This window comes from Eschrichtius robustus, chromosome 13 (assembly GCF_028021215.1).
Source record: "Eschrichtius robustus isolate mEscRob2 chromosome 13, mEscRob2.pri, whole genome shotgun sequence".
Lineage (NCBI taxonomy): Eukaryota > Metazoa > Chordata > Mammalia > Artiodactyla > Eschrichtiidae > Eschrichtius > Eschrichtius robustus.
In genome coordinates this window covers 101,043,759-101,057,626 of record NC_090836.1, presented here as the reverse complement: position 1 = coordinate 101,057,626, position 13,868 = coordinate 101,043,759, and the positions used below count along the sequence as shown (strand labels likewise).

The 13,868-nt window shown below is 49.3% G+C and overlaps 1 protein-coding gene across 1 annotated transcript in view; it reads left to right on the top strand.

Moving 5' to 3' along the window:
* Nucleotides 1-13,868, top strand: part of EFCAB6 (EF-hand calcium binding domain 6) — a 264,209-nt gene that overhangs the window by 220,864 nt on the left and 29,477 nt on the right. The window contains exons 26-27 of the mRNA XM_068560155.1: nucleotides 1,043-1,238; nucleotides 4,328-4,519. Of these exons, the coding sequence (XP_068416256.1) occupies nucleotides 1,043-1,238; nucleotides 4,328-4,519 (388 nt within the window). The remainder of the gene's footprint in view (nucleotides 1-1,042; nucleotides 1,239-4,327; nucleotides 4,520-13,868) is intronic.

Sequence of the window (13,868 nt, the reverse complement as noted above, 5' to 3'; positions counted from 1 at the left end):
ACCCGAGTCGCTGGAAACTTTTCTCTCTGGCTTCCCGGCGTTCCAAGCTGTTCTTTGACACATGCTCCATCCTGCTGAAAGAAAGTTCAGGGGTCAAGGTGCCAGCAATCCTCAGGAAATCTAAGTTACAGAAATGTGAACTTTGAATGCAATTAAGCTTTATTTTGAATTATTTTACATCTTTCATAAATATGCTCTATATTCTCACCACATGTGGATTTGCTCTCACGATGTATTCTTGTGGAATGTAAAGGTATTTTTCTTCTGTGTTGGAGTGCTCTTTTTCTGCATGGATGTCCTTGTTGAGACACAGAGACACACACCCAGATGGAATTTCTAACTGAGAAAATACTAAATGATGTAGGTTTCGTAAAAATATGTTTTGAGTGCTTTCAGCTTGACAGCGTAGTTTCAACCATTCTTGAAAAAGGATTTAGCATCTATTTTACTCAGTTCCTCTTTTCCTTTTCGCTGTCTTTATTGTACTTCCCTTATTTTCAGATTCCCATTTCACGGTGCAGGCCCTCGTTAGCTAAGGTCCCGATGACCACACCCCTAACCCCCCGCCACCACCCCGCAGTCCTGCCCCCAGACCAGCTCTGCCATCACCATCACATGCATCTCCCAAGGATCCGACTCTGCACATGTCGCGTCCCTGCCAAAGCACCTTCCTCTGCCCCCGCCACAGGGCCAGATTCCTCAGCCAGGCCTCCTCCTCCATTCTCTGCTCTTCAAACCCGCGAGCCCACTGTCCAGCCTTCAAGTCTCAGAGCTTCAGGGCAGGACAGTCTGTGGCCCCCCAGCCGGCAGTGGCCCCGCGCTCTCTCCTGTCATAGCCCTTCCCCTGTGCCCTTAGACTGCAGTCTTCGTGGGTGCTCGTCTAATAGCATAGCTGACCGGTGTGCATGCACCTACAGGCCAGGGAGCCGTGTCTCAACATTATTCATGTTCTCCACACTGTTCTGTGCTCAGCAAGTGTTTGTTGAATGAATAAGTGATGGTTTTTTAAATTAATATATTGTTTTCTTTCTTTTGGGACAAGTTGGGGAATCAGCTGGCATGGTAATTCCATCAGTTACCTTGACTTCTTGAGAGCAGTGGAGAATAGCGAGCCGACAAGACCTCAGCCACAAGAGAAAGAGGAGAGCGTGCCGATCAGTTTTGCGACCCTAAGTCCAGAGGAGCTTCTGAAGAACATCCAGGAGGTCGTTGCCTCCTCCAGTCCGGCTTTGTCAGCGGTATGAGAAAAACACGTGCTTTTCCTGTGGAAACTGAAGTTCTGGGGCTCACGCCAATTCCTACAACCAGCTCTCAGCCCTGCTCCCCATCCTGGGCCCCTCCACCTCTCGCCACTCTCCTTGGGGCATCAGAACTCGATGGCTGGTCGAGAACAGATTGTTCACTGGAGCAAATGTGTATCCGTTTTTGCTCTGTACAAAGCTACTGTGAGCGTGCCCAGCATGTGTTCTGTGAGACGAAAGGGCTCGGTGTTTAGCAAAGGCTGGGTCTGCAGTGAGGGCAAGGGGTTCTGGGCAGAGGGCAGAGGACAAGGGCCTCAGGGGAGCCCGGGCCAGTGGGGACTGAGTGACGCCAGGTGACATTGAAAATGTTGGCCAGGGCCGGGCGGTGGCACAAAGCCTCAGCGTGACCAGGAGCCCAGGGCAGGGGCTGTAAGAAGGGGGTCTCCCGAGTACACTGACATTTAGGCTGACGTCTGTGTGACCCTGGGGGGGCGTGCCGAGACCCAGTGTGTGTGGGCATGGCGCTGCGGGGCTCATCCTCGGAAGATAGTGCTCGGGCCGTGCTCCCCGCCAGGTGCTGGACCCCCTCACGGGTCCCCACGTGAGTTCCCCCTGCAGCAGCCGCGGGAAGAGAGATGCTGTGTGCAGAGGGCAGGCCTTGCAGCCGAATGAGACAGTGAACGCAGGGCCTCCCGGGTGATGCTGGGCGCGCGCTGCCCAGACAGCACAGTCAGAGCAGGGCTGCCTCTGTGTCTGCCACACACGGTCAGACCCTCAGCCCCACGCCGACACCGAGGCCCACCTCGCTGAAGGCCTGCGTCCTCTCAGCACCGGGAGGCAAGCTGGGCCCTGGAGTCCAAGGTTCAGTGGGAGACAAGGAGAAAGGCAGGGCAGCCCAGCCAGCTTGTGAACGTTCTGGAATGCCGGCGAGCGTGGCCTTCCTCCCCGACAGCAGACATTGTTTGCATGCAGGAATTCTCTGTGAGGATTTAGCATACTTGTGTCTTGATTTTAATGACTATCTAAAGATCAAAGAAAAATTAGTATGAACACATTGCGGGTCATCTAGAAAGACCATCTGTACCCCTTTGGACACCAGATTGCCCTGGCCCAGTGGTCACCGCGTGAGGACTGCAAACTCGGATGTGCCCAGGGACCAGGAGTGAAAAAGTGATGAAGGGGCCGGGATGTGGCCACAGCAAGCCAGAGGCACAGCCCTGTCCAGAGCGCAGCTTCTCCTCAGCCCCTGCCGACTGTTGCTGAGCTGAAAAATGGTCCCAACTCTGCTAGATCTTTGTATTTTTCATGAGAAGCTATGAAACCTCCTGACTTCTAAATGTCAGCACATACTTCAGATTCGTCAAAAGCACTGTGCAGGCCACATAAATCCATTTGCAGGATGGCTCTGCCCTGTTCCAGCTTAGAGTGGCACCACGTCACATCTATTGGGATGTTTCTCAAACTGAGGTCCATGGAACCTGTGGGAGGAACCACGGTTCTCACTTTTGAGAAATACTCCTTAGGAGACGAGGTTTAAAGCAAGAGAGTGAGATTCTCTGGCCAAGAGACGGGCAGATGGCCTGGAGGGGGAGGGCGTTTGGGGCAGCGAGGCGAGGAGGGAATGACGATGTCTGAGGATAGCTGTCAGAAAGGGTACCGGACACATGATGCAGCTCCCGTGTCACTGGAGACACGTCTCAATGCAGCATCTTGTTTCTGAAATGACACAGCAATACCTTATATTTATGTAGAGTTTTATAGATCCCTAAACCTTGGCATATTTGATTCTCCCACACACCCCGTGACTTGTCAGACTGGATTGACACACGGGGAAGCCACACAGCCCCAGGGAAGTGCAGGTCCCGTGGCCACAGTGAGCCGGACCCCAGCTCAGCCATTAGGTCCACTGAGCCTTGCGGCACCGCAGCACCTTCTAATGCCCTCAGAACAGAATGCTCGGTCAGCTCTCTTCATGTTGACCGCCATTCTCCTGAACATATGCCGAGATCCACTGTGCGCCGGGTACCTGGACAGGTGTGTCTTCAGGTTGCTATAGTAAAACTTAGACCAGCACGAGTTCTGATGTCCCTCTTTTTATACCGATGAAGTTAAGCTCAGAGAGGTTAAGGGTTTATGGTGGGCGACACAGCCAAGGTTCAGAGTCTACCACCTGGCTGTGGAGCCAGAGGTTTTCCACTGTACCTGGCTGTGTCGTATCTACACAGGCTAAATGAAAGCTTGAAGCCAGACAGTATTAAGGTTAATTTGGTTACCTGTATAACACCTTGTGGACGGACGGGGTGTGCCCAGTTAGTCCTGAGTGAGAATTAACCGCAAGGGAATTTGGGTTTGGGTCTGCAAGCACGTTAAATTCTTACTTAAAAAAACTAAGATCTTAACTTACCCCTTGATACGGGTTTTCTAGTGCAATAGAAATGAATGATTTTGTTTCAACAGATGGGGAAAAATGTGCTTTCTTTTTATAGCAAATGTTTGCACTTCGGTTTGACTGCTTTACTGCTGGGCTGGCGCCGGCTGCCCCAGCCCCTCTGCACGGGTGCGGGCAGGGGGGGGTCTCCCCACCGTAAAGGACAGAGCCTCAGTGTTCAAGCCCTGGGGTGTGGGTGGGTTGGGGTGGTCCCTCACTCCTCCTCCTGGCCACTTCCCACGTGAGACTACTATCGTGAGACCCCTGCCCCACACCTGGATGCAGTGGGGTAGCGCCTGAGCTTCTCAGTCACAGGTGATTTATTAGGGAGCTAGAATCTAATGATGCAGAGACTTCGGGCAAGTTCCTTCATCCCTCGGAGCCTCCTCGGGACCGGTGAGGACTGGGGCTCCTCTTCATCTTCGTATCCAAAGAGGAGGGACTAAGGCGAGTTTCCTCAATGACACATCAACTCTTAGACGGGGTGCACATCCTACCTGCCTGTCTTCAGTCCTCGTGCGTTTATTTAGTAATTTAGAATCTACAGGAGACTCACGTTCACTTGATTTCATTTGCATTCAGAAAAGCAATACCTAAGAAAAATATTTTTGAAATATTCACTTGACAGTAACATCTGCCTTTTTTTTTTTAATTGTAGGCATTTTCTGCACTGGATAAAGAGGACACTGGGTTTGTAAAGGCTTCGGATTTTGGACAAGTTCTTAAGGATTTCTGTTACAAACTAACAGATACCCAGTATCATTATTTTTTGAGAAAACTAAGAATTCATCTCACCCCCTATATAAATTGGAAATATTTTCTCCAGAACTTCAACAGTTACCTTGAGGAGGTAAGAATGTCTGCAGCACATAAGCATTTCTTTTTGAAAAAGGGCTAAAATTAGTGTTTGCAAAATAGATAATTGATTAAAACCACATCAGGTAAATTGGCAATCACCTCAGTTAATTAGCTCATTCTAAATGAAAAATTGATATAAATTCTACGTAGTGTTAGAAGGTAAATACGTATCCTTTAATTCATTAGAAAGTTATTCTATTCTATTCTATTATTTTGTTTATTTTCAAAGAGGTTTAGGAGAGCCTGCTTTTGTCCGGTTGTTTTAACGAGTTCTAAGAATCTTAGATCCCTGAAGATGACCTAGTGTCGAGAGAAGTGAGGCCACTACACGTCAGGCCCTGAACCAGCAATGAGGGAATTGGGACCCACTTGGGAGGAGACATTTGTTAAGGACCCACTATGTGTCAGGCCCTGGGCAATGTATCAGCCAAGCCTGAGGTAGGGGTAATCGTGGAGTTAGTAGGGTCCTGGGGGAAGTCTAAGAGGGCTTCCTGGAGGAGGGTGGGTGGCTGACCACAGGGCTCTCGTTCCTTCCCGGGACCACTTCTCTGGCAGCACGAGCTGTTCCTTCTTAGGCTGTTTCTCCATTTCTAAATGTAAATGGACCTACATCATTAGCGACAATTACAATCTAGTTTCAGCCAACTTGGATTTCTTTGGTCACCATTCTGTGCTGAGTGAGAATGGACACACAGGCGTCCCTGCTGCCATGGAAAGGGAGATGAAAACAAATATGAAGAATCCAAAAATAGTGCAACAGCTAAATCACAACAGGCTTGTGCTGAAATGTATTTAACTGTCCTCCTGTAGCTGGACGCTGAGGTCATTTCCAATTGCACACTTTTGTATATAGTGAACACCCAAGTTCGTAAATCCTTGATCGCTTATCTGGGATACATTCTTGGAAATGAGATTGCTAGAGCAAATGGCATGAGCGTTTTTAAGGTCTGAGACTCAACTGTAGTAATAATAACAGCAGCAAACTCAGTATAGTGCTTTCTGAGGGCAAGGCACCATTCTTAGTCCTATATAGATATTAACTGGTGTAATTCTTTTGCTATCACTACGAGGTACATGCTAGTAATATCCCATTTTATAGATGAGGACACTGAGGCACAGACATCAAGACATTGCCCACAGTCACCCCGAAGGTGGGTGGTGGAGCTGGTTTGTGGCCCCAGAAGCCTGGCTCCCGACTCCAGGTCTCTGAAGGCTGTGCCATCTCCTCTGGGGTGTGTGAGTATTTTTATCCCTGCCATTTAGATGGACATTCCTAACAAAATATACTATTTTGTTGCCTGTTTTAAAACTTTATATATATGATATTGTATCAAATTCTGTCTTTGGCACTTGTGTTTTCCTTGCTTAATATCATGAATTTAAGATTGATCCATGTTGTTACATTGGCTTTAGTTCACTCGCTCAAGCTGCCATAAAATTAGCCAATTAAATGATAAATGAATATATTCTATTGAATGAACAAACCCCGTTCCGTCGTCATCCTCCTGCTAATGGCATACAGGCGGTTTGCGGTTTTCTCCGTTACGAGCAGGGCACGGTCAGCCTTCTGTGACTGTGTCCTTTGCACACTCGGGGTCACTCTGCGTGGAACGGCTGCGGGAGGGGGCGGGGGCACAAGTTCAACTCCACAGACACCGCCACGGTGGCTGCACCGGTCAGCGCACGCTCCCGCCAGCCCTGCGGGGGAGCTCCTGACGCGCCACATCCCGGAGCCCTTGGTGTTATCGGGAGTTTAATTTCTGCCAAGGCTTTCAAATGTTATCAGCCATCCAGGCTCCCTCTCTGAGAACTGCCTGAAAGGATTCCACTCCTTTGTTGGTATGGGCGTTGCACATGTCTTCTCCTGGTCTGTGACTTGTCTTTTTTCTCTTTGTCTGTGGTGACTCTCACTATTTTTATGTGAATTACACTTTTTTTCCTGATTTTAAAAGAAATACATATTGTGAAAAATTTGGAAAATACAGGAAAGTGTAAAAAAAAGAAGCTAGTCGTTTAACCCTGTGATGACGGTATGATGACAGGAGCAACCTCCGTATGGTTTAGTGAGACCTGCTGACCTCTGGGCCCTCCCCCCGCATTTGCTCACCTGGGTGTTGCCCGGATGAGGGAGGCGGTCAGGTGGAGCAGGTGGGCCCCGAAGTCAGGTACCCGCCCCCACAGCTGGAGGGGACGCCAGGCAGTTCAGCTTCAGAGCTGTCTTCTTCCCACGGGCCACGCTGCCTCGGAGAGCTTCTTCGTCTTTTTTTAATGCATTTACCCCCAATTCTTTCACTGTGATAAGATACACATACCATAAAGTTTGCCATCTTAACCCTTTTTAAGTTAATGCACAGCTCAGTGGCATTAAGTCCATTCACGTGGCAGTGTAATCATCACCACCCTCCACCCCCAGAACTCTCTTCGTCTTGCAAAACTGAAACTCTGTCCCCATCAAACACTAACTCCCCAACCCCTCCTCCCCCAGCCCCTGGCAACCACCGTTCTACTTTCTCTAGGAATTTGACGACTCCAGGTGCCTCAGATGAGTGAAATCTACAGCATTTGTCCTTTTGGGTCTGGCTTATTTTACTGAGCGTAATGTCTTCAGGGTCTATCCTCTTGTAGCACGGTCGGAACTTCCTTCCTTTTTAAGTCTCATAATAGTCCATTGTATGGATAGACCATAGTTTGTTTATCCATTGATCTATGGATAGATCTATATCTATCCTATCCAGTGAACGCTTGGGTTGCTTCCACGTTTTAGCTACGGTACTGTGAATAATGCCGCCGTGAACGTGAGTGTACAGATGTAATGCATGTTTTTACATAGTGGAGATAACCTTGTAGATATAATCATGTATCTTGCTGTTTTTCCTTTAACATTAAATTCCACCAAGTCACTTCAAGTTCTTCCAAACCTGAGTTAAAATGTCTGCATAATATTCCATCAACTCCTTATTTTTAAGCATTTAGATTTTTTTCCAGCTTTCGCCACTGTAATTTACTGGGCCATGAACACTTTGTATGCAAGTCTATGTACACATTTTGGACCTTCTTCCTAAGGAAGAGTCCAAGAAATAAAATAACTGGACTCAAAGGACAAGAATACTTTTATTGATCTTGAAAGCAGCCCCATTTTTAAAAAATAATTTTTTCTATTAGGTTGAATCATATGAAATAACCATTTTTAGAGTCCTAAATGATTGAATATTGACAATTTCATATGGTTTAAGCTAATATTTGTAGAAGTCGTCTGTGTCCATTTTATATGATTTGGAATATACCAATCATTTTGAAGGAGAGAATTAAACTCACCTCTAGGGACAAACAGTGTTAACATGTTGGTATATTTATCTCTAATCCTCTTTTTTATACAAATATCCTTTGGGGGTGAGGTCAAGGACAGAGAGTATATGCTGCTGAATTAGGGGGTGGTTGGGGATTTTCGCAACTCTTAAAAGACTCTTTTATATTTTTAAATTTATTTTTCTTTGAACTTTTAAATTTTATTTTATTATTTTTATTAATTTAATTAATTAATTAATTAATTAATTAATGTTTTGGCTGTGTTGGGTCTTCGTTGCTGTACGCGGGCTTTCTCTAGTTGCGGCGAGCGGGGGCTCCTCTTCGTTGCGGTGCGCGGGCTTCTCACTGCGGTGGCTTCCCTTGTTGCAGAGCGCGGGCTTCAGTAGTTGTGAGCTACTTGCAGTCTCTACTGGCAGCACGCAGGCTCAGTAGTTGTGGTGCACGGGCTCCAGAGCGCAGGCTCAGTAGTTGTGGCGCATGGGTTTAATTGCTGCGCAGCCTGTGGGATCTTCCCCGACCAGGGTTCGACCCCGTGTCCCCTGCACTGGCAGGCGGATTCTTAACCACTGCGCCACCAGGGAAGTCCCAAGTCTCTTTTTTAAACAAACGTTTATTATTTGTATCAAAGTAATATATGCCCACATAGAAATGAAATTGAATTGTTGCAGAAGATTTAAAGGCAGAGGTCACTTGATCAACTGTTCCCCGCAGTCCTGCTCCCCAGAGGCAGCCACTGTAACCCCCTGTCGTTCCTCCAGCTGCACCTTCCCGGCTCTCAGCGCCTCCCCTCCCCTCCATTCCCTAACCACCCCCGGATAGGAGAGAGGGCTCGGCTTTCCCACCCCAGCTGCCCAGCTCCTCCTCTGGGACCCCTGCATGTCCCTCTGGAGCTGCCTTTTCACTTCCTGTGATATCGCTGGCATTTCCACGTCAGTGATTTGTCTCTAAAGCAAATCACTTTGCTTTAGAGACAAAGTGGGGTGGGTGTGTACCATCCCAGTCACCCTCTCCATCAGCCAGCGTTTCCTGTGGGCCCGCTGGGTACCCAGCACCGAGTGGGTCCTGAGGTCAGCAGTGAGCCAGGGGCCTGCGTTCTAGCAAGGGAGACGGACGAGAAATGAGAATATGTACCAGATGTCAGAAGCTAGTGTGTGCTGTGGGATAAAATAAACCCGGACAGAAGGGTAGCCCGGTGAGAAGGGGACATCTGAGCCGAGACCCAGCGGAGGGCAGGGAGGGACTCAGTGACCTCTAGGGAGGGGCTGCTGGAGCACAGTGCTGCAGAGACCCAGCAGGAGGGAGCCCTTGGGGCTTGAGGTGTGGCTGTCTGGGCGGGCGGTGGGGAGGGGGAGTAGGAAGTGCTCAGGGACGGATGAGGGGGGCGCCCCTGTAGCACTTTGACTCTGAATAACATGGAGACCCAGGGAAGGTGTGGGGAGAGGAGCGTCGTGACCGTGACCAACTTACATTTTAGAGAAGTCACGGGGGACACCGGGTGGGGAAGACTCGGGGAGGGGGCCCGGGGGCGCCAAGGGCCAGTAGGGAGGCTGGCGCACCCTGGGGAGGGAGGCTGGCGCACCCTGGGGACGGATGCTGCTGGCGTGGCTCACTTCTGGATACATTTGGAAAGTGGAAGGTGAGAGAATGAGTCAGGAGTGGCCCAGGCTTTGGGGCTTTGAATGGGGAAGGGAGCGGGAGGACAGGTGTCCTGGGTCAGCAATCAGCGTCACTGGCTTCGCCGATGCCCCGTCGTTGGTCTTGAAGCGACTTCCTGTGTTCCGAGTTCGAATTACTGTGGAGTGTCCTTGCCAAGCACCTATAAGTATGTGCCCAAAGCCTTCCAGCGGCTCCCACTGGAGGACTCCACTGGCCACGCTGAATCCTTACGGGCTGTGTCCAGAGGTCGCGCAGCCTACAGGCGGAGGACGCGGCTCGGCCCCACTCACGGGTCACTCTGAGCATCTCTGCCGACCCTTGAGTTCCCGGAACTGGGGGCGAACGTCTCCAAAGCTTCAAACGTTGCCACTCGCTTCCCCTGACATTCGTCCTACCTGATTTCTTCGCAAAGTCCCCTTCGCCTCTGGAAGCACTTTGCTGAACGTTCTTGCTAGGAGGTTCTAGGATTAATTGCAACGTGAGTGACGGTGGGAGATGTGTTTCGAGACAGGAGGGGGCATGGAGGCTGGCGGGACAGCGGGGACTCAGAGACGGCACAGCCTGGCCCACTGCCCCCAGCCCCCGCCTTCCCTGTCCATGCGCAGTGGGTGCTTGGGACTAAGTGGCATCAGCCCCAAACCGGCCTGGGAGTTGGGAAGTCCTGCTGAGAAGCCAGTGCTTGAGCAGAGGTGCCTTTACCGGAAGGACAAGTTGAGGTTGGGACCTCCAGCTTGAAAGGACGTGGTGTGTGAAGCCTTAGTGTGGGGCGACCACCACACTTTTGTCCCGTTGTTTTGATGAGGGAGGAGGGGCGCAGGGACAGACCACCGGGGCCCTGCATCCCTCGCTCCGGAGTTCAGGTCCCTTTCTCTGAGCAAAAGGAGACTCGTTAAGACTTCTGAGCAGGGACATGGGTCAACTTCCTCAAGGGCGGCTGGGATGGCAAAGTGGCTGTGCGAGAGCCGTGACCGTGACCGTGTACACAGTGATGGTTTCGGAAGTTTAATCCCGGGCTGATGTTCTTAATAGAAGGAAAAGAAGTAACAAACAATAGGAAGAGTTAATGCATCCTCCTCGAGCTCATTAAATTCGTCAGCCATCTCTTCCTCTAGGGGATGCATGGGCGGCAAGGAATTAAAAGGAGATTACCAAAATGTAATTAAGGCAGTCGGGGCCTCTTCTCGCAAAGGAAGTTCGCTGTGAATAATCCCCAGCCAAACCGAATCTGTTCTTGGAAAAGGGACAGCTGGAAAGGTAGCTAAGGAGTCCTGTAAGGCCTTGAGGAGGTGGAAAGCACACAGAGGGTAAAGATGACGACTTTACACACCTGCCCACGATGCAGTTCTCAGTAGGGGTGCACCGCTGAACCTGCCCCCCAAAACTCATATTGCTCTGTGCCTCGTGTGTCCATCACCCACAACAGGGGAAAAGCGTCTCAGCCGCTTTCAGAACAGGTGCCGCGTTACTTTCAGATCCTGGCGTGCGGATCGGCCCTGGCGTGTGGCTCGGCCCTGGCTTTTTGGCTCCTTGCTCTTTCCGCTGCCCCACTGAAGCGTTTCTCAAAGTGGGGGTCACGGGCTGGCGCAGATCAACCGCCCACCGTCGGCTCAGCGCGTGGGCTGCACGGCACTCTTGGGACACCGAGCTCGGCCCGGAGGCCGGGGAGCTGCAGACGGTGAGGCTCCGTCAGGCTTTGCAGACAAGGAGCAAAGGACGTGCCTGGCGCCACCGGGAGAATCACACCCGAGTCAGGACAAAGGAACGGTAGCTCAGGTGGCACAAAAGAAGAGGAACGAGGTATTAAAACTGAAATGCTACCAGAGCCTTGGTTGAAAAGTAAAAAAGGAAAAACCGGACAAGCTCTGGACGTCAGCACTAACACCTTTTGCATAAGATTCTCACAGACGAGGTGAAAACGTTATCTGAATGTCTGCCCTCAACAAATACCTCTTTTTCACTTCTGGGAAAAACATTTTACATTCAAAACGCTACGTGCAAACTATATAGAGTATCACTACTTGTTTTTAGAAATCATTCCTGTTTAACATTTCTTCTAAGTCTTAAAGTGCAATTTCAGTATCTTCCGTGAATACAAAATAACGCTCAGAGCAGAAATAGAATTTTTAAAAGACACGGTAGAAACCCATATAAAATCTTTCTACTTTATTATCATGGAAATAATGGAATTTTTTAACAAAACACATCCTTATTCAATGCAGAGCGATTATTTTGTCACATTCTAGCTAACAGAGAGCCAATGAGATCTGTCCTTACCTTGTGTTTATAATATATTGTCTTTAAAGTCATCCAGTGAGATGTTGAGTAACTTGAAGATGATTTTTCTCCAAGAGAGAATCTAAGATTGTAGTTTTCAACTGAACAAGAGACCGTAAAGCACATCAAAATGTTTGTAATCTTTTACGAACATCATATTTATATTAGTTGCCAACAGTGTTACTTTGATTTATCTTTCTTTTTATTGTAAATATAATGGTGTCCATGTATTTTTAATGAGTATTATAAAGAATGGGGACATTTCCTTTTCAGGAAAAGGCTCGAAGATTATTGGAAATAAATTAAGGAAATTATTAAGATATGTCATTCCTGTTATTTACTCTTGCCCCTGATGGTGAGAAAGGCTAAGTCCTCTTGATACAATTTCGGTGATTTTTGAATGTTTCCCCTAAATTTCACTCACTTTCCACTTGCCGATGGGATAATTACTACCTGTTGTCCTGGAGACGGTTGAGTATATGGCAGGTTGGGAGGGATAACACAGGCCGCTTGGACACTTGCGGTGGCCTTGGTGACAGTGCAGGGTGAGGGGCTGCTGGGCCCACCGTGCCTGAGCTAAAGGAGAAGGACTGTTGTCAACCACCGCCTTGTATGAAAATGACATCATCACAGCAGAGGAGCAGTTAGGGGCCAGCCTGCTCAAGTCACCTGACCACAGCCGGCGTGACGCGTTGCCGTTCTCGTAAGGTTAACACGGTTCTCCCAAATCTGAGTGCGTCGAAGCACCCATGCATCCTGGGCCCCATCTTGATCTGGAGCCTCCAGTCAGAAGGAGTAGAAGTTCCCCCGCCTTCCCCAGCTTCCAGGGGTGTGGACAGTCGAGGGACCGGGCACCTACTGCTCTAGCAGCTGCCAGAGGGGCCCCTGCCAGAATTAGGACAGGGCTCGGCCACCTGGTTTCCACGCCTCTTGCAGAAAAGCAAAGGGGGCCGTGTCAGGCTCGCTTCCACCTGACCCCTGTACAGCCCTCAGCCCGTCTCTGGGGAACGCTGTATAGCTCCTCCGATGTCCCACCTTGTATTTGTCACTCACTCTCGCATTCTCCAAACGCTTTCGCCAGCACTCCCCCCGAATCTGGGCTGGCGTTCTCTCTTGATTCCTACCCTCAGTGGGAATACACGAGGGTATTCATGTATAGGCTCTCTACATGTTCAAAATAAGCGGACTGTGGCACAGCCCACCATCCCCACAGACCCCCTCCAGGGCCATGGCAGTCTGATTTGCAGTCTAATTCAATTGCCAATGTTTGGATCAATTAAACATCAGAGTTGAGCTGTACCATTGATTCTACAAGGTCATGACCATATCAGGAAGCCAGGAGTCAATCCAAGAAGTCATTGTTCCAAACAAGCCTCGCAGAGCAAGTCCAGGCTGCAGACGGCACCAGTTTCTTAACTGTTACCACATACCTACATGTCTAGTTTGGAGGTGAGCTCTCACGTTCTGGCTTTAGCTGCCCCATTTGACGGGGAGAATCTTACCTTCGCACATTCAGCACATGTGTGACAGTGTGTGCCAGACCCTGGCCTGCCTAGTGATTTTGCCCAGACGGTTACCGTCACCTTCTTGTCACCCACAGTCAGACACCAACATCCAAACAGTGGCTAATACGCATTGGGCACGTGCTGTGAGCCAGGCCCTGTTCCAGGCACTTTACCTAAATTAACTCAGCTAACCCTCCTAAGACCCCTTTTAAGGATGAGGAAACTGAGGAACAGAGAGGTGACAGCATCTGTTCCCGGTCACACAGCTAGAAGTGCAAGAGCTGGGATTAGAATTCAGACCAGGACCAGGCCCCTGCTCTCAGCTTCCTACTGTCAGTGGGAGCCGTCTTGAGTTTCCACCCCACAGGATTGTCATTTGGATTAAGCGAGTTAATGCAGAAAGAGCTTTGCGTGGTACCGAACATAGCAAACACCAAATGTTTGCATTATTCTTTTTTTCATTCTATCCTACTTCAGTGAGTGCGTGGTTATTGTATAATATTTAGTAATGATGTGATTATATGGTGTGTAATTTATTTGGGTGGAAGAATTCATCTAATAGTTTCATAAGTGAATTCAGCCATGAGTTTATTGAATCAT